The sequence below is a fragment of the Anabrus simplex genome, chromosome 1, assembly GCF_040414725.1.
Source record: "Anabrus simplex isolate iqAnaSimp1 chromosome 1, ASM4041472v1, whole genome shotgun sequence".
Classification (NCBI taxonomy): domain Eukaryota; kingdom Metazoa; phylum Arthropoda; class Insecta; order Orthoptera; family Tettigoniidae; genus Anabrus; species Anabrus simplex.
Window position 1 is genome coordinate 591,068,281 of NC_090265.1, and position 21,907 is coordinate 591,090,187.

The 21,907-nt window shown below is 36.3% G+C and overlaps 1 protein-coding gene across 1 annotated transcript in view; it reads right to left on the minus strand.

Moving 5' to 3' along the window:
- Positions 1–5,101: 5,101 nt before the first annotated feature.
- homer (protein) overlaps positions 5,102–21,907 on the minus strand; it is a 35,384-nt gene continuing 18,578 nt past the window's right edge. The window contains exons 3-6 of the mRNA XM_067144936.2: positions 15,801–15,955; positions 11,429–11,610; positions 8,506–8,669; positions 5,102–5,287 (exon numbers count right to left, since the gene is read on the minus strand). Coding sequence (XP_067001037.1) covers positions 5,102–5,287; positions 8,506–8,669; positions 11,429–11,610; positions 15,801–15,955 — 687 coding nt within the window. The remainder of the gene's footprint in view (positions 5,288–8,505; positions 8,670–11,428; positions 11,611–15,800; positions 15,956–21,907) is intronic.

Here is a 21,907-nt window from a genome sequence, read left to right on the forward strand (position 1 = left end):
GTTTGGTCAAACAATCTGCCTTTAGCACTTTTCGAAGTATTTCTCATACAACCTGAAACAGGATGATAACAAGGAATATATATGCACTGTACAATGAATATTATCTTTGTGGTCATGGATAATAATAAAATATGAATGTTGATATTTTATGGTGCCACATAAGCACTTTTAACTACATTCACATCAACAACCTACAAATATCAGTGATAGTATCTTGGTGAATACAATATTTTAATTGTACTTCAGTACCCTTACATGCCGTTCCATTATACATCCAAGGGAACGAACTGCAACCTACTAATGGAAAGTGCGATACTGCAATCTCCTACATCTTTCTAACAGATTCTAAAACAACTTCTGAGGGACGTGATCACTGAAATGACACTTTAAAATTCATATATAGCACATTCATTCCATTAACATGTTTGGCTAAGAACATCTCACACCAATATGTAAAAAATGATCACATCAAATAAAATTAGATCCAACAATTTTAACAGTAGTTTAGTTTGATTTAAAAAAATAAAATAAAACTATAAATGCTAACTGGTTATCAATACTGTAGCAATGCAGTTCATGTAAAAATGCTATAAAAGAATTGCACATTTCATTAACAATACAGAAAGTGGCAGTCATATGAGCTTTTGTGTTAATGTGGTAGCAATTGAACACCTACATACAGCAGCCAGACACTGCACACTAAATTACACACTTGTGCATTTATTACAATTTGCTCAAATTAAAGGGATGATAATGTGGAGAATTGGAATGATTTATTTCTGAGATGTGCTATGTTATAGAAGATGTACCATGGTCAGTAAAACTTATTTTTAATATTCTCTACCTGAAGTTCTTTAGTCAATTTCTGTTGTCCCATACAAAATGATAAATAATACCCCCCCCCCCCCCCCCCCCACTCCCACCAAACAATTCTTTTTTCATGTTACTTACTGCCTAGTTTTATATTTCAACTTACAAGTTGCTGATCTACATCACAGAAATGGTATATGCATTGTTATTCAAGTTTAATGAATTATGCTATATAGGCATCCAATCTTGAGTGTTGAAGTAATTTTCCTTTTTTTTTTCTTTTTTTCTTTTTCTTTTTTTCAGCTTTTGCAGTATACTCCAATGACTTTGTTCATATTTAGAAAAAAATTCATTCTAAGGGCCAAAACTTAGAGATTACCAATTTCCAAAACTAATTTATTCCAATCACAGATGCAGTGCATTGTATGTTTGTTGATTGGTTCATTTTATAAGCTTTCACAGTGTACTCCAATGAATTCTTGAATAGATTATTCAAAAATATTAATTGTTAGAAAGAAGTTGCAACATTATCAGTTTTCAAAAAAAAAAAAAAAAAAAAAAAAAAAGTAATCTATTTCAGTTCCAGTCATAAAATATGTATTCGTCAACTGGTGGAGTGGATTGTCCTAATTTTCAATTGATATAAGCATAAGATCAAATGTTCATTTTTCTCTCTATCTTTCCTTCTTTTGGTTATTAACATTTTTACTTTAATTGTTAATGCTCGAGTGATTTTAACATCACTAATCTCAACACAACTGGTGAAGAATGAACCTATCTCTGTAATTTTGTATGTAGTCCAACTGTGAAGGGGGAAAATAGACAGGATGAGTGATATACTTAGAGAAAGACATGATAGACATACACACACCAGGGAAAAGAATAATCGTAATATTCATTCCCTTCCTAACAGTCAGAGGAAGAAGTTCCTGGTAAGATCTTTGGACTCTACTGTCTCTTGAAGCCAATGTGTAATAAAATTCATTTTGATATTCTACCCTTAGTTGCTTTTCCAGTTCTTACTTTGCCTGGTTTTGTGAAGTATACAGTACACAGAACCAATCTAGTAAAGCTAAGGAATAGAGAGAAGAATTGTTTTTACTTCAGTTCTTCTGTATTTAGAGTTCATTCAATCACTCACAGTAACTACTTATAAGAACTTCAGATAAGAACTTCAGAGCATTTATCTATCATGTTAGAGAAGAAGCTTCAAAGTTTCTAATCTTCAGAACTGATTATCAATTATTTACATAAATTATCCTAACAACAATCGAACATTTTGAACACATGTAGACTTCTTATAGTATTACAGCTTTATCCTTGTTTCCAACTCATTGGTGCCCAACTAGAGAACTGTTCCATGAACATCAGTGATCATAAGCAGAAATGGTATGTGCATTATTATTCAAATTCAAGTTTAACGAATTATGCTATATAGGCATCCAATCCATTTTCAGTTAAAAAAATATGAGCTTATGAAAAAAATGAAGATCAACACCAATTTCTAAACAAATGATAGCTAGTGGGAAGGATACCATTTTGAAATGGCTTGAATAGGACTGTGATGATTCCATGTTAAGGGAAGGTGAATGTTTAGAAGTATTTAGTTTCTATTTCGAGGATAGTTTGACTGAAAATAATTTTATAGCTGGTTACAAATCAATGACTTCCATTCTGGAGAGTAGGAAATGATGAGTGCAAATGGTCAAATTATTTCCAATACGACCAAAAATATGCCATTTACCACATTTTTGTTACCTATGAATGGCAGAATCACACTGAGGCATCGATTTGCATAAAAATATCCTTTTATGACTTACTAACACATTAACTTGCCAGTAATTCATTTAATTTTCTAAGAAATTCTAAGAATTTGCGTATGAACCCAACATATTAATAAATTGTCCAGGGAAAGATTGCACGTAATTACATCCTTCCTCCACTTACACTGACGAAACAATAACACTGTCTGAAATCCATCTCTATTCTGTGTAGATTCATAATATCCTTGTTAGACAAGCCATTCACTTTTCTATCTTTCCTTTCCAAGTTTGAGTACATTGTCCCTATCCAACCTTTGTATAATGGATCCTTGAACTTATGGTCATTAAGTAACCATGCCATGCTCTTATCAGTAAGTTCTAATCATAAATTTTAAGTTAGTGGCCACCTCCATTTTCATGAATTGTAATATCTTATGATCTATTCTGTCAATGAAAGGTGATTAGTACAGACCTAAATTATTATCCAGGATGGACTGTCATCCATAACATTAACATGAGTTTATATGTTCAAGATAATGAATAATGTTCAACTGTTGGTCAATTATATCTAAATTTAGTAAGAGATCATTTCTACTGAAATTCTATATGGAAATGAAATCAAAATACTGAATGAACTTTCTCCAATGCATGAACAAAAATCTCATCTGGAGTAACAAGAGAGCATTTATTAAAATATGCACCAAAATGCCCACAGCATCTTGTCTATCAACTTTCAAAATGGCATACGTATAATTTGAACAAGTGATGCTTCCTCAGATACCAAGTTCCATGAAATTTGTCAGAAATTATTCCTCTGAGATATTTCAATTTTGTAAACAGATTGTAGAATATCAAAAAGAAGTTTTACTTTTCTTAATTCCATTTCTGTGTTTTGTTTATGAGTTGGAATAATATTGAAAAAAAAAAAAAAAAAAAAACAGTCCTGAAAATAATAATTTTTTAGATCATCCTATCCAAATCATTCTCTAGTCTTAATACAGTAAAACTTGAAATTTATCTTCAACTTTGTGTGTAAATGAATTATAAATGTCACTAGCTCGTGATGACTGCACTGTCTGAAACTTAACATACTACCTGTAGGCTAGCTGCCTAAAGATACACAAACATTAAGGCATATTTAACCAAAACAATGCAGAAACAAACCTTCCAATAATGGAGAACTGAAGAGAGCTACTTACTACACAAGTGGGTCACTTAAAGAGTATAAAATTTAGGAAGCTCCACTGTTTATATGAATTCTGATTTACATCTTCTAGAGTTAGTATAAAAGACAGTCCACATCCTTGTTTCTATCAAAATAAATTTCAGAATGATTGGGACTTATCCTTTATATGATACCCAAATAGAATAAACAGTTTACAGTTATTCTTATTGAAATACAGTACAGGCAAAGATCCTATACTGATATGCTTGAGAAATGACCAACTAAAATCATATATAGAGGACTATCTATTCAAACTGGACTTTTAAAGAATTTTAGGATTTCTCTTCTTTCGATTTGAAACACACTGAAAATTATTCACAATTTGCAGCATTAGAATGTTATTTTATAATTATTAGCTATAAAATTTACACAATCACTTTTAGTTGAAATGGTTTAAGAATGTGATTATTATGTCTGCATCAATGATTAACAGAATTTACATTGGTAGATTGCAAGACAAACTCAGTATCCTTTGAAGATTGAATTTCAATTTTGGTCTCTTCCATTATGTTATTGAGAAGGTATCAAACCTTAGCACTGGAGTGGCAAGTACTAATGTCATCTATGAAATGTGACTGCTCTTTTGGTTCTCAAAAACCATATATAGGTACTGCAAAATTAGAATACTGTTTGGAGTAATTCTCAATTCACCATCGAAGAAGGGTCATTCCTCTTCGTGATCGATGTCTGAATAGCTTAACACACTTCACATTTTTAATCTGTTCTGTTGGTGATCCCCAATGTTTGCAACTTTTAAGAGTAACAAGTATTCAAAAACACACACTTGGCAGACAGCAACATGCTGTGATGTAATGATTTCACTGTTCCATTAAAATTATATTAAAATCTAGAGGCAGTTTAAGACAGCTGCAAAATCTCCTCTTTACCACAGCGAGCTGCTATATTCAATGCATGCAGCTGGCATGCTCATTGCAGTCTCTTTTGTCACTTTATCCACACTATAGTTTACTTATTTCATTACAGTTCTGAACACATTGCCTGCTTTTCAATTCCTTGCTCACTTCTGTCTGGTATATCATAAAATTTTAAAATTTATCATATCATGGTACAAAGGAAAAGTCGGCATAGCCTGCTGTGATAATGTCTTCTTATAGTTCCTGGTACTCCTGCATTGTAGACAGAGCTTCAGAAAGGTGACTCTTGGTATAAATAAAGATGAATATTGAAAGGTCCAACTGAGTATTCACTTGTCCCTTCAGATTCCACTGCTTGTAGCCAATGCTTCTCTGAATGGAAGTTTATCGGGTCAAACCGCTGACCAGTAAGTATGGCGGCGCTCTTCTCACGTTTGCAGAGCAGTTGCAATCTCTCGATGGATCCCAGCCAGTTCAGACAGTTGGGCAGCAAGCTGAGCATTGAGAGTATCCAAAACACGCCTCTGGGATTCTTGTGCTGATAATGCTGTTTCAAGTTGGGCTTGAGCCAACGATACTGCTGCCTGGAGCTCAGCGTTCTCTTGCTGCAAGCTCTGAAAAAGGTGGAAAATAAATATAGTCAAGTCACACAAGTTGTGAAGAACAATAAATTGTAACTGAATGCTGGACACTAAGTTTAAGTAGGTACACCATTTCATCCTAGGATGGCAGTACAGTGAAAGAAATAGCAATTGCTGCAATTGTATTGTGAAAAGTTGTCAGGTGTGATATTTTGCATATTTTTCAAGAATGATCAGGTAAAATTATCTTTACATTATTCAATTTCGTGACGAATCCACAAAGTTCAAAGGGAAAAAAAAAACAACAAAAAAAAAAAACTTAATCAAAATCTTACGTCAAAGTGGTACTGATGGCAGAGATGTCAGAACTATTTATGGTAATATAAGAAGAGATCCAGATTTTATCTGGATATAATCTTGAGCCTTAGTTGCATTTTTATTTATTTAACAACCGACTATAAAATTACATATGTAATGATAGTTAAAGTACATAAATATAAAAGAAATCAAATATATAGGTATTCAAACCTTGTTTATGGATTGTCTGTCATCCAAACTCATTGAAACAGCAAATACCCTACTCTTTGCTGATGACTCGCACCTCAGCGCTCGCGAAGTGGTGCTGTACTTCAAAACTTATCCCCAATCCAGAAAAATGCAGCCACATAACCATAACGGTAAGTAAACCTCCTCTACTGATATATTACCTACTCGACAAACCCACCACCGTAGTTACGCAACAGCAGCGTCTTAGTTGTAATATTTATACCAAATTACAATTGAGGAACTATTTCTTCCTCACGATCGATCAATCAATCAATCAATCAATCAAGATCTGCATTTAGGGCAGTCGCCCAGGTGGCAGATTCCCTATCTGTTGTTTTCCTGATGATTCAACCTCTCTCGAACTACTGCCCTCTAATGTCAACAACAACTTCTCCCTCAATATTAATGAGTTAGACAGAGCAGTGTGCTTCTTTGCTGCAATTGTAAGGAACAGATACCTCAAGCTCAGAAATCTGTCTGCGCAGCAGGTATATAAATGTGTCATCCCTGCACATTAGGAGACAGGCAGCTGCCCTTAGTTTCTTCCATGGAATCTTAAATGGGTATTACCACTCAGAGTATCTTGTCTCACTCTTCTCTCTCCACATTCCTTCCTACTCCACCGGAGTTAACGAGCTTCTCCATATTCCGCAGACAATATTCCAGTGATCCTTTCTAATCTGTCTCCCAACCTCTTTTAGAAATATTAATAAGAGACAAGAGCTTGATCCAGCATCAAGTAAAGGCATATAGTATTAAAAGACAGTTCATACATTTAAAAACTCTTAGTCCCACCAACCTCAATTGATACTGAATCTACTGTGTTGGGGACTAACGAACAACCAACAGACTGCACTACGGAAGTTACAAAACAACAGGATTATCATACTTTAAAACAAATTTTGAACTAAGACGTCATAAGCCTCACTCACTGCAACTACGCTCATGTTTATAAAAAAAACAGAACACCTTGAAAGACTAGAGATAGGAAGTTCACATTCATAGGACATGTTCATTAGTATGTTCTGCAGAAACAATTAGCATTTCAGTCACCTAGGTTCAGCATGTGTCTTGTTGCCTAGTAAGCACTGGGTCGTCCATGAGCACTGATAACTTGTTTTATGCACGATGGCATCAACACATATAAGGCGTGAATGGCATCCTGGGGTATAGCCACCCATGTTGCATTCACCTGGTTCCACAGTTCATCTTCGAAGGTTGGCATTGGGTCACAGCGTCGCACCCGTTGTTTCACGATATCCCACATATTTTCGACTGGTGACAAGTCCGGTGATCGGGCGGGCCAGGCCAACAGTCTGACATCCTGTGACAACAAGACAACACGTGTTCGTGCAGCAACATGTAGTCGCGGATTGTCCTGCTGAAATATGGCGTTCGGGGTGTCGTGCAGGAAAGGTTTGGCTACGGGTCGTAGGATGTCATTCACATAGGTCAAAATGGTCACATTGCCCTGGACACGCACCAACTGTGATTTGTGGTGGTACCTAATAGCACCCCACACCATAAGGCCTTGAGTTGGTGCTGTATGTCTTGTGCGAATGCAGTCAATGTGATGCCTCTCCCTCTGCCTGCAGCAAACCGAAATGCAGCCATCATTTTCAAAAAAAAAAAAAAAACTTGGATTCATCCGAGAACACTATCTGCTGCCATTCCTGTCCCCAGGGACTTCGTTCCGTACACCATTGCAGTCTAGCACGTTTATGCACATTAGTCAAAGGTGGGCGGAGAAGTGGACGATGCGCCAGTAACCCAGACCGTAATAAATGGCAACGAACTGTCACTCCTGATAGTGTATGATGCGTTACACTGTTCCACTGTTGTGCCAGAGCCGAGGAGGACACAGTTCTGGTCTGCAATGCCATTCAGATGAAGTGTCGATCTTCTCGGGGGCTGGTCGGGATGGTGCGACCAGACCCATCTTGTCGTGCTCTACGGCCTTCTTTGAACCATTCTGTACACGCTCATTGCACTGCCGACATACTTCGTCCCATATGAGCAGCAATTTTCCGGATGGATGCATCACGTTCTCTCTTGCACCTCTTTCAAACCCACTCATTTGACGGTACGGTTCTCGCATATGTCTGCGAGGCATCCTGCACATCTGCTCAAGTCACACTGATCCATTATGGTACCTTTGGTTTATAGCAACAACGAGAGCCGAAGGCACATTTTACCAGTCGGTGGTGGTGCGCTGAGATAACGATGTGGACCTTGAAGCTGAGGACCGACATGGTTCAAATACTAATCATTTCTTCAGAAGATACTTATGCACTTGTCCTGTGAATATGAACTTCCTCTCTCTAGTCTTTCAAGCTGCTCCTGTTTTTAAACATGGGTATATTTCAGTGAGAGAGAGATGGGGGGGGGGTTAGATGGATGGACTGTATTGAAAATATTTGTGTTTTTTATTTGAAATGTGCAAATAATACCAGAAGGAATCCATAACAATGAAAATAAGCAAGACAAGGCATAAAAACTTCAAATATGTGTGACAGCTTAGATAAGCACAAAGGTAAAATAAAAATTGTCCCTACCATTCCCAAATACACCAAAAGATATTTTTCTATATTTAACTCTTCCACATATCAACCCAGTATATAAAAAAAAAAAAAAAAAAAGGCATTTTGCATAACTTCTGGGCTCTAATATCAAGTCTGTAATGAATGAGCAATTATTTTACCAACCTTTACTCGCTCATCCTGTGAGCGTCCTTGTGGATCTGGAGCATTTTGTTTGCTCAGACGTTTTATCTCTTCATCTTTACTCTTCAGTTCCTGCTCTAAAGTCTCAACCCTGGCCCGCAGAGTCTGCAATTCCTTCCTAAGCTCAGCAGCTGCATCTGCATTTCCTGCAACAATTTACATACATTCAGCAAGATATTAGAAGTACAACTTTCAATTATGGTACAGTATATGATAAATTGTGTATAGGAAGGAGGAGGAATTCTTCCATTTTGACAACAAAATTGGGAACAACCATTTTTAGAAGTTTTTTTAAGTGTGGATTTGTCTTTTTGGGGAAAGATGCAGTGATTTGGGTGATTTCCTCCTGATTAGGAGGAAATAAATCAGGTGAAATGAAGGAAGGAGCAGAAATTTTAATCTTTAATGCTACAGATGAGTTAGGTCTGAAAATTTTGAGCCAACTGTTCAGTAGATAATGATTATTAAAATAATATCGTATACATAGAAAACTTTTTTTGGTTAGTCTAATGTGAGAAATCAATCAATCAATCAATCAATCAATACTGGACTGCATTCAGGGCAGTTGCCCAGGTGGCAGATTCTCTGTATGTTGTTTACCTATGTTTTTCTTAAATAATTGCAAAGAATCTGCAAATTTATTGAACATCTCTCTTGGTAAATTATTCCTATAAACTAATATTTGCCCCAATTTGTTTTCTTGAATTACAACTATCCTCATATTGTGATCTTTCCTACTTATAAAAACACCACTCAGACTTATTCGTCTACTAATGTAATTTCATGCCATCTCTCCACTGACAGCTTGGAACATACCACTTAGGCATAAATATCTCAAAGATAATTTAATAAAACCACCTATTCAATACATTCCACATTTAATGTGGTTTGAATCTATATGAATTTATATAGACATATCAGGTACATGTTTCACCCTTTTTGGGCATCTTCAACCTGTGGACAACCTTAAGGTCAAGGTCCAGGACCTTATTTAACCATATGCATGAAATATGAATGTTTATATTACTACGTGATAACCTCTTAAAATTAACATAAAAGTGAATTATATAAATTGATGATGATATTAACACAATTAAAACTTGTCAGTCTTGTTCTAATTTAAAAAAAGTCCAAAATGGATCTTCTTCATCTAACATGAGTCTTAGGTAGAGAGTATATTCATCCGGGGGCTCATTTGACCCACATATATCGTTTACTTATATTTAACGAAACCAGTGTTGAAATGTGTTGTCAACCACAAGTGGAGGCTTAAAATTAAACATAAAGGTGAATGAAATAAATTGATGATGTTATTAACTTTTCAGTCTTATTCTGTCTAACTTTTAAAAATGTCCAAAACTAAAATGAATCTTCTTCATCTAACACGAGCCTTAGGTAGAGAGTATATTCATTGTTATATGTACTGGATACGATTGTTTAACACTACATTAAATTTTGTTGTGAATGAAAATGTAAGAGTCTTGGTTTCCTGTCATATGTGATGACAATCAATTGTGAAGAATACAATCTTAGTTTTTAGGCTGCTGCATAATTGGTAAGGAATGTCCTAGATACTTAAATACAGTCTTGTGTGAATAATCTTTTCCATTGATATGTTACACGACACTTATATTTTCATTCAAAACAAAATTTAATGTAGTGTTAAACAATCGTATCCAGTACATATAACAATCGGTTTATGTCTCCACTGGTGGTTAACAACACATTTCAACATTGGTTTCATCAAGTATAAGTAAACGACACAGTATATGTGGGTCAAATGAGCCGCCGAATGTATATATTCTCTACCTAAGGCTCATGTTAGATGAAGAAGATCCATTTTAGTTTTGGACATTTTTAAAAATTAGAAAGAATAAGACTGACAAGTTAATATCATCAATTTATTTCATTCACCTTTATGGATTTTTCACATTTAAAAAAATATTGTTATGGCATGTCATATCACTGAGTAACATCAACGTTCATATTTCGTACTATGTATGGTTAAATAAGGTCCTGGACCTTGACCTTAAGGTTGTCCATACATAGGCTGAAGATGCCCAAAAAGGGTGAAACATGTACCTGATAAGTCTAGATAAATTCATGTAGATTCAAACCACATTAAATGTTGAATGTATTGAATAGGTTTATTAAATTATCCTTGAGATATTTATGCCTAAGGTCATCTTCAATACAGAACATTAATGAGAGTTGTTACTTGTAACGTACCATTTAGTCAAGCATCTCCTTTCTCCCAAGTCTTCCCAGCCCAAACTTCAACATATTTGTAACGCTACTCTTTTGTTGGAAATTACCCAGAACAAACTGAGCTGCTCTTCTTGTTTTTTGTGTTTTTGTGGATTTTTTCCAGTTCTCAAATCAAGTAATCCTGGCAAGGGTTCTATACAGTGGAACCATACTCTAATTGGGATCTTACCAGAGACTTATATGCCCTTTACATCCTTACTTTATCCCATAAATACCCTCATAACCATGTGCATAGATTCGTACCCTTTATTTACAATGCCGTTTAGGTGATTACCTCAGTAATGATCTTTCCTTCTATTAACACCTAGGTATTTACCGTGATCCCTATAAGGAAATTTTCCTCTATCAAAGCAGTAATTAGAAAACTGAGATGACTTTTCTGATTAGTGAAACTCATAACCTGATTTTTAACCTTGTTTATTATCATATCATTGGCTGCTGTCCACAATATTTTCCAACCAATAGTTTTGTGATTTTACACGTAGCATTGCAAATAAATAGTTATGAAAGAAAGGTCAGAAACTTACATATGTAAATATGAACATCAAAACCTCACATCAACAACTGACTCCCAGTCAAGTGAGTTTTTTAAGTTAGAGAGTTTCAGCTAATTGCTATTGTTACTGCTGATACCTACCCTTGGATGCTTCAAGTTCAATATATTTTGTTTTCATTCGCTGATTTTCTTCCTTGTACGAGTGAAGTTGGCGTTTCCATTCATCAACATTTGCTGTACTTTCTTGCAGTGCACTTGTCAACCGTACATTATTGTTCTTCAGGGTCTGCAGTTCGATCTCCCATTTTTTGGCATTTGCTGAACTATACAAGAGAAATACAAATAGAGCATAAAAATTTGAAACTGAAAGCCACAATTTGTATTTGCAATACATTTAAGCAACACTGCTGGTGAAAGTGTATTCCTAATACACAATAAAAAAATATTCCTTTTGTTGTTTACTGTTTAATGGGCTTGGAACATAGAGGTCATACAAAATTACATAATTATTGTTGCAACCACTGCTGTTGCATGTAAGTCTGTGACACCTTGATTGTCAGTCCTGTTTACTTAATGCGAATTAAGTCTGTTTTATCAACTGTGTTGATGTGGTGTCTGTACTGGTTTAATTAACCAGAGCTAGAAATGGGGGAGAAAGAAAGCAACCATGGTCTTTACAGGAACAATTTGTATTCAAAATAAATTCAGGCAACATTGATGGTGAAAGTATACCTAGAGTTGAAGTGGAAACCAGGAAAAATCACTACAGTACTAGGATGAATGTGTTACCGGTACCAACTTAGTGTCAGCTTAGTGCACAGGCATGATATGATGCAAATACATAGATGTTGAAAGCAAGTTTTTTGTTTGTTTTTCTATATTTTAGTCTATATGGTTATTCTTTCCTTACATCTTGCTTTCCTTGTTAACATTTAGTTTTTTAATTTCCTTCTAGATTTATTATCACACAAGATGACTTTACAGCAGTTCATTTTCTACACTACTGTCTGGCTGGAATTACATTTAATTTACTCTACATTTGTAAACTAAAAATTTCTAGAATATTTCATATTAAGTGGAAAAACAATTCTAATGAATTAAGTTTTTGAGCTGTCAATATTTTACCTGGAACAAATTTTAAAGAGCAGGAAAAAACTTTTATTATAACATCATTTGCATAAAGCAATTTATTGGTTAAAAGTGGTACATGTTTTAAGCACACTTTCTCTCAAAGCATTGATACTTTGTCAACATATGAATTTTTCATCTAAACAGTGTTATGTGGCTGAAGATGTTAATAATATATGAAACATGTACCACTTTTAACCAAGAAGTTGCCTTAAGCAACTATTGTATCAACAAGGTAGAAAATAAAACTTAGTTGTGAATCATAGTCATAGTTGTACATCACTTCAACTTTTCATTGCCAGATCCATTATAACTTCATCATACCACATTGAGAGACTCTCTCATCTAATGATGTTTTAGCATGCATTTATTTTATCTTAAGGTATATCATGTGAATGTAAATTTTACTCATTTGTAATTTTCAATACATTCATTCAAACAAGTAGAGGCCAGACCCTGCGTCCAACTGATTTCAATGAGCTTCAATGTACCTGTAGGGGAACACTCAACAGTAACTCGTGTATAAGCTTTCGTTTTTGAAAAACATTGAGGATAAATGTCATGAGCAGGATCCGCTTCAGACCAAGTGAAGCTGATAGAACTAAAACTAGAAGGTGAACAAATTTTACTTAAATATATGTCAGGTCCGCAACTTAATCATTTCCGAAAAATTGATGAATCCCCCGATTCTAATGCAACACCTATATATTTGGAAAGTTATAGTAAATTCAAGCAGAGTGGTGGCTGAGTGGTCACTGTACTTGTCTACGAACCTCGATGACGTGAGTTCCAGTCTCATTGTAGCTATATTTTTTTATATAAAATAAATTATTATTTGGGGGAACGTGAAGATGAAAATGCAAATAAAAATATTAGACAAACTGCAGTGAACTTTACTTTCTATCTCAAATTAATATACATATGACTGAGGCATCAAACTCACTTCACACACATTCAAAATATGGGAGTGCATCATAGGAGACAGCATCAAGGGTTGATTAACATTCATGAGAACCAGTGTGGTTTCACATCAGGTATGTCAAGAAGTGATGCAATTCAGACTCTGCGGATCTTGATTGAGAAACACCACAAGCTATGCAAAGACCTCCATATGGTATTCATCGATCTGGAGAAAGCCTTCGAGCGTTCCTAGAGATATTACCTGGGCAGCATTACAGCGTCAAAAAGTTCCTGAGGTATATGTGAAGATGATACAAGATATGTACGTACGTCCATCTACTGTGGTGAAAACAACTGCAGGTGTTTCAGATAGTTTCTGTGTTGATATTGGTGTACATCAAGGGTTGGCACTGAGCCCAGTACTGTTCAACATTGTCATCAACTACCTGACGGAGCAGCTAATGACAGACCTGCCGTGGAGCATACTTTATGCAGATGATATTGTTTTGGTCGGTGAGTCATGTCCAGAGGTTGAGGCAAGTAACGATGTTAAGTAATACTAGAGGCAAATGGATTAAGAATAAACCGCAAGAAGACAGTACACGTTCTTTAACTTTGCGCAGCCAGGGCAAGCGGGTCCACACAACACTATCTTCCTTGCTAGAGAACCACTGATGATGACCGACAAGTTCAAATATCTTGGATCAGTCATCACAATTGATGGTAATATCGATGCGGATGTCAAGCACTGCTTCAGTGTTGGCTGGATGAAATGGCGGTTTCTTACTGGTGTTCTGTTTGATAAGTGGATGCCAGTTAAATTAAAGGGCAAAGTGTACAAAACCACTGTCCGGCCTGTCATCATGTATGGCTCCGAATGTTGACCAAGGCAGAAAAAGCATGACCAGCAAATGCATGTCACAGAGATGTGGATGTTGCGATGGTCGGCGGGAGTCACTCTGCGTGACAAAGTGCGCAATGAACATATGCAAGGGGATCCTTTAAAGTTGTGCCCATCAGCAACAAGATGGAGGGGAAACATCTCCGCTGGTATGGTCACGTCAGAAGACGAAATGAACACCAATTAGTACGGCAAGCTCTTGCCACTGAAGAGCCGAAGAGAGGAAGAGTGCGTCCTAAGGCAACATAGCAACAAAGATCTAGTACATTACGTTGGACATACTCTCTCCCAGTCAGACGAGCAGACCCTGAGTGAGCTCGGAAGTTCCTGTTTTATAGGTGTATATAAGGCCAGGAAAGAATAATAATAATAATAATAATAATAATAATAATAATAATAATAATATATATATAGAGAGAGAGAGAGACACAGAGACAGACAGAGATCCCGCAGTAATTGTGAGAACGTTTAGGTCTGTATTAATTTCAGGTGGAAAATAAAGTGTACTGCAATTTGCATAATATTTTTGTTTCCATTTTCATCTTCATATTCCCTCAAATATTAATTTATTTTGTACAAGAAATATAGCAGCGATGAGACTTGAACTCATGTCTTTGAGGTTCGCAGACAAGTATGGTGACCACAAGGCTACCACTTCGGTTAACTGTGATGTAACTCTCCAAGTATACATGTGCTGCATTGGAATCGAGGATTCATCAATTTTTTGGAAATTATTAGGTTGCGCACCTGACATGTTTAAGGAAAATTTGTTCGTCTTTTAGTGTTCTATCACCTCCACTTTGTCCGAAGCAGATCCTGAGTCATGACATTTGACCTCCTCTTTTTTGGAAACAAAAGCGTATTGACCTAAACCCTTAAACATGAATTACTGTTGAGTGTCCCTCCACAGGTACATTGACGCTCGATGAAATCAAATGGCTGCAGGGTCTGGCCTCTCCTTGTAAGCCAGTGTTATTTCTATGCAGCTGATGATGGCCTGATGAAGGCTGAAACATGTACTGTTATTTTTAATCTGATGTTTTTGCAATCTTGAATTATGAATGAATTTGAATGTATTGACTAGATGGATCAATTATACTAGTTTTTTAAACTCTTATCATAAAGTCTACAATATGGAACCACAATGAAATTCATTTCATGTTATATTTTCTTTTCAAAATTCTCCAACTATCTTTGTGGAGTGTGAAGCTCATATGACACTCGTGCCATTAATCCTACAAACCAAAAAGTAAATTACAGGAATGTACAAAAAACTATTTGATTTCATATGTACCTACATCAACTCTTTACTTTATTTTTTGCATGATACAAGTAGATTTTGAACAAATTCTTTAAATATGCTTCCCATTTTTGCACCGAGAAGATTTTTCACTACACAAAATTAACACTACTACAATGTAAGCTATGTTGTGACTACACAAAACTTCCATGTTGGACAAGTTTCTGCTTTATTCAGATTGTGTTTTAGAACATGTTATAGTGTAGTATATGAATGGATTGATATTTCCTTGTATTTTACCTGCTATATCAAATTTAAAACCACTGTGAAGCCATAGTTCTTACCTCTGAGCCAAAGCAAGCTTTAGTCTGTCGTTCTCATACTTGAGTTGGGCCTCAGTGGAGCCTGCCGGTAGGTTAGCGACTGCTGTAGGTGCTGGAGATGGTGCAGTAGGAGGCTTGTCTCCAGTCTTGGGTTGGTGCTTTGGACTCTCACCAGGCTAACAACAACATACCAAATGAAATTTACATTCACAGTATCTGTTCATCATAACAATATTGTGAGTAAACAGTAATGAAATGTTAAAAATTATAAATCTTGAATTTCCTTAATTTTACTTTCATATACTCCTGTGCTATACTTATTCAGCAGTGGAAGATCAACATGGCATTCACAGACAAAATATATAAAACACTGGGAAGAATGTGATACAGAAAAGGTTAAGCTTATGTTCCTAGAGCAAAAGTCTGAGCAAGTGTTTTTTATTTATTTATTTATTTATTTATTTATTTATTTATTTATTTAATTATTAGATACAGCCTATGGAGGGCCATTTTACAATAATAATAATAATAATAATAATAATAATAATAATAATAATAATAATAATAATAATAATAAGTTTAAATAAGAACAAACAAACAAACAAACAAACAAACACAAACAAACAAACGAATGAATGCAGATGTTTCCATGTAAATGACTGTTTGAAACTTAAACCTTTCTAAGACAGGAAATTGATTGTGATTAAATTTAATTATACTAGCAGAAAAAATATCCAAAGACTATGAAATTAGGAATGCAGAATGTGGAAATTTTGGCAATATATTTATCGAGGTAACATATTTAATTGATTAAAGGTACAAGACTACAGGTTAATATCCGTGCGAGAAAAGCCATCGCAAATGTGCCATCCTGGTCTATTAATAACCGGTTTTAATCGCCTGACTGTTGAATGTAGGCGTGCAAACGTGCATGCGTTGTGTTATACAGGTGCTGGATGTCAGTTTGTGGGATGGAGTTCCATGCCTGTTGCACTTGGTCAGTCAATGCAAGTTGTGGATGACACTAGTGTTGTCGTCCAATGATGTCCCATACGTGCTAGATTGGGGACAGATCGGGGGATCGAGCAGGCCAAGGCAACATGTTGACACTCTGTAGAGCACGTTGGGTTTCAACAGTGGCATGGGGGCCTGCATTATCCTGTTGGAAAACTTCCCCCCCGGGAATGCTGTTCATTAATGGCAGCACAACAGTTCGAATCACCTGACAGACGTACACATCTGCAGTCATGATGCACGGGATAACCACGAGAGTGCTCTGCAGTCATAGTAAATTGCTCCCCAGACCAGAACTTCCGTTGTAGGTCCAGTGTGTCGACTCTGCAGACAGATAGAATGCAGGTGCGCAGAACCGGCTTTCATCGGAAAACCCAATGGACCTCCGCTCCATCCTCCAATGAGCTCTTGCTCGACACCACTGAAGTCGCGGACGGCGGTAGTTTGGAGTAAGTGGAATGCACGCTGCAGTGCGTCTGGCTCGGAGCAGCCTTCAAGTAACCGATTTCCAACAGTTCATTGCATCACTGTGGTGCCAACTGCCGCTCTAATTGCTGCTGCAGACGCAGTCTGCTGAGCCACAGCCATACACCGAATAGGGTGGTCCTCCCTCTCAGTGGTGCCACAGTGACGTCCGGAGCCCGGTCATCTTACGAGCGTACCTTCTCGTGAATACTGGTACCAGCACACATGCACAGTAGAGACATTCCTGCCAAGTCGTCCTGCAATAGCACGGAAGGAAAATCCACCTTCACGTAGCCCTGTTATACGGCCTTGTTCAACCACAGTGAGCTGTTGATACTGGCCTCTTCATCGTCGTAAAGGCATTTTTGACCCACTTACAGTCACTCCATCCAATCTCACAGGTAACTAATGCTCTTGCACAGTACAGCGCGTATTTAAAGCAAACCTGATGTGCAACGTCATGGGGGCCATGCTAATACGATTTGCGGGAAATTTCAATCAACGTCATCTTTCAGATGTTCGTTAATCTAGCACTTGATGTTTGGGTATTTTTTTTCTGCTAGGGTATTTTGAAATACAAATAACTCCCTCTTGTATTTGCAATTAAGATATAATGATCTCATTCAAAATTATTTGAGGAATTACTTTTAACTCTGAAGAACAATTACTCTAAAATTGGTAAATATGGAAACACACAGTATAAACTAATATATACGTAACAACAGTTGAACACCGTTAATCCAACCTCTGATGGTTGGACTCGCTGCATAATCCGACCATGATGCAGATTCAGACATACTGTATGTACATTGTAAGCATGTCTGCACTTGAAACATTACAATACATTGCAGAGTCAGCTGGTGATACTCGACCAACCAGTGCATTCTGATACTTTGCTTAGAGAATGTTTATTATTAAAGCATTGTTTCTTGACAAGGTGAACAGTTTTTGCATTTTACAGTAAAAATTTGCTTTCAGTTTATGTACTCGTTACATTATGGCAACCAAAAAGCTTAAACATGTTTGCTGACTTCAGAAGAGAAGTTAGAAGACAAAGATGAGTCTCTAGAAAAAAAAATTGCAAATTAAGTTGGTGTGGGTATTACTATGATTTAAGAATGGAGAAAGAATGGGAAAGAACTAGAAACTAGAAAGCTGAAAAAGCCTAAATCTCAACTGTTTGTGGGTGTGGTTTTCACAGGAAATAAGGAAAGAAACTCCATTGTCTGGCTTCATTATAAAGAAAAAGGGCAATTATTTTGAATAAAAGGTGTTGGAATGAAAAAATGAGCAATTTTACTGCAAGTAAAGGCTGGTTGCATTGCTGGAGAAAACAATGGGATTTGAAATATGACAATTTCAAACAAAAAACTATCAGCTTCAAGGGCATTTATTTCACAACTTGAACAAAATTGTTAAGGAATATGACATAACACCTGATCAAGTATACAACAATGATGAATTGCGCCTGAAGTAAGATTCATTCACAAAGAACACTTGCTGCACGAAATGACACTGTGAAAGGAACAAAACTTGCAAAAGGTAAAGTGACTTGCTATTTGCAGCAATGCTAACAGAAGTCATAAATAACTGCTCTTTATGACTAGCAAACTGAAAACACTGAGGGCACTCAAAAATATTAATTTATCCTCGCTACCAGCGTATTATCACCCTCAAACATTTGCCTGGATAGGCTGCAGCCTTTTTAATCATGGTTCTCTGAGCAGTTTCTGCCTGCAGTTGTACAACATGAAGAAAAAACAACTCCCTGTAAGTGCCTTTTTGGTGTTAGATAATGTGCCATTGCATCCCTCTGAACGGGAACCAAGAAAGGGAGAAATTAAAGCTGTAATTCTTCCACCTAACATCGCTTCTCTCATCCAATCCATATATCAAGGTGTAACTGAATATCTAAAGAGGAGGGAGATATCACCATAAATATGTTGCATCCATTTTAGAGAAGACAAAAGAAGGCAGCAACCTGTTTGAGGCAATGAAATCTTTTAATATGAAATATAAAGAATACTATTTATACAATTGATGAGGATTAGGAAGAAATGAAGGATTCAACACTGGAAAAATCCTGGCATAAACTATGGCTGACAATGGCAGTTGAAACTTATATAAATGATGGGGATACACATCGTCCAAGATTTGCAAACCCTGAAAGCTGATGTTTAAACCAACAACGATGATTTAAAAAGTTTTCTGAAACTGATATTCGATACTGAAAAAGACAACATTGACGATGATGATGAAAACTATATATCTCCCTGTCAAGTATCACATGCAGATGCCAAGTAGGCTTTCAACTTAGCTCTTCTGAACAGAATTCTTGTTTCATGCCTATCGACATTTTGCGGATAAGGAAATAAAGGAATATAGCAGCAAAATTTCTAATGTCATTTGCCAAACAAAGGAACACTACAGACGTTTTCATTCTTAAGGGTTTGAGGCATGCCCGTTTATTATCATATTGTATGTACTTATTGTACTTTTATTAGTATGTTCAGTATTACAGTAAATATTATTGCTCTCATATACTGTTTGTACTTATTGTACTTTTATTACTATGTACAGTATTACAGTAAGTATTATTGCTCTCATCTGGTAATCCAACTTTGTGTTTCAACCATGTCCTCAGTCCTTAAAGTGACAGATTAATGAGGTTCCACTATATTGTCAAGAAGTGTGTTTTCTAAGCCAACATAAGGAATATCTGATTACTGCTATTACACGTACTGATATTTTTCATGGGGAGACCGAATTTGTTCCATGCTTGAACAAAATGATATTTCATGGATTGATGCACACCGATAACTAAGGCATTAACTTCAAAAATAGTACTTATGTCTATAGTAATCTGTAGTGGGATTACAGTTTCCCCTTTCTGCACAACAAATTACTTCTGGATGTACAATGAGGTGCTTGAATCTAATGGTAAATCAATAATTCCTCTTCGAGTATGTCGTAGACTTTATAACATAGTGATTAGTGATAAAACACAATAAAAGAAGGAATTTCTCAACAAGTCTCAGTGTGAACCTAATCCTTGGACATGAGCAGTATGCTATCCTCTCTGTAACAGTCAAAATCAGCAAATGCAGGTATAAGAATGAACATAATGCTATTTGCTGATGATACTGTGAACTGAAGGAAGTTTAAGTGGAAGCTATTTTCTTTTCAGTTTCAACGTACAGTAGTTAACATATCCATCATTAGCTGTACTTCCTTGCAGTGCACTTGCCAATCAAACACTATTGTTTTACATGGTCTGCAGCTCAATCTCCCAAATTTTGGCAATTGCTAAACTATACAACACACAAAACTAGGTTGAAAGATTAGTCCAAGAGCAGGTTGATGTAGTACTTTTTTATTTTATTTTACAAGTTGCTTTACATTGCACTGACACAGAGAGGTCTTATGGCGACGATGGGATAGGAAAGGGCTATGAGTGGGAAGGAAGTGGTCGTGGCCTTACTTAAGGTACAGCCCCAGCATTTGCCTGGTGTGAAAATGGGAAACCACGGAAAACCATCTTCAGGGCTGCCGACAGTGGGACTGGAACCCACTATCTTCCGGATGCAAGCTCACAGCTACATGCACCTAACCACACGGCCAACTCGCCAGTTGATTGATGCAGTAAATGAACAGACTGAACAACAGAGAATGAGAATTAATGTAGTAGAGAGAAGCAAGACAATGGTGATCCAAAGAGGAAAAGAGGGAAGGAAAAATAGCAATAAAAAAATAAGAATAAAATATAATGGAGACAAAGTATTTTAAATATCAATTAAGGGGAATTATGGAATTAGATATGGATAAAAAGAGGAGAATTTAGCTGGAGAGGCTTTCTGTCATAAGGTGTGGACGTAACACTATTACGGTACCTAAGTACAGAAATATGTAAGACAAGAGTCCTGGGACTCATTCACTCACTCACTCACTCACTCACTCACTGAATACTGTTGAAAAGTAAAATATGGAACTTGATAGCATAGAAAAAAGATTAGGACAGAGAAAGAAATGCAGATGTACAGAATAAATAACATGCAGAAAAACAGACTGTGATAATTTGGAAATTGAAATTGCAAATGAAGGGGAAACTGAAGGAAAACAAAGTACATTGGGGATGACTTGGTTGAGAATAATATAGGACAACAGGGATGTTGCGAGTTCCTGCAATCACATTTTGGGTTAAAATTTATCTTATGAAACCTAAGTCAAATGCCATTGATCAGGATGCTTACACCTGGTACAGAAGAGAGAAAGAACTTAATTGGGTTATAGATTATAAAGTGTACTTGACGGGTGTTAAAAAAAGGAAGGGCAGAGTGTGGGGTAGGGCTGTTCATCGGGAATACTATTGCATGCAACATAGTTTCTGTTAGGCATGTAGGCCTAAATGAGCGAATGATTTGGGTAGATTTGGCAATTGGAGGAATTAGGACGAGAATTGTCTCAGTGTATTCACCATGTGAGGGTGCAGATGAGGATGAAGTTGACAAGTTTTATGAAGCATTAAGTGACATCGTAGTCAGGGTCAACAGCAAAGGTAGGATAGTGCTAATGGGAGATTTCAATGCGAGAGTTGGAAATAGAACTGAAAGATACAAACAGGTGATTGGTATATGTGGGTAAGATATGGA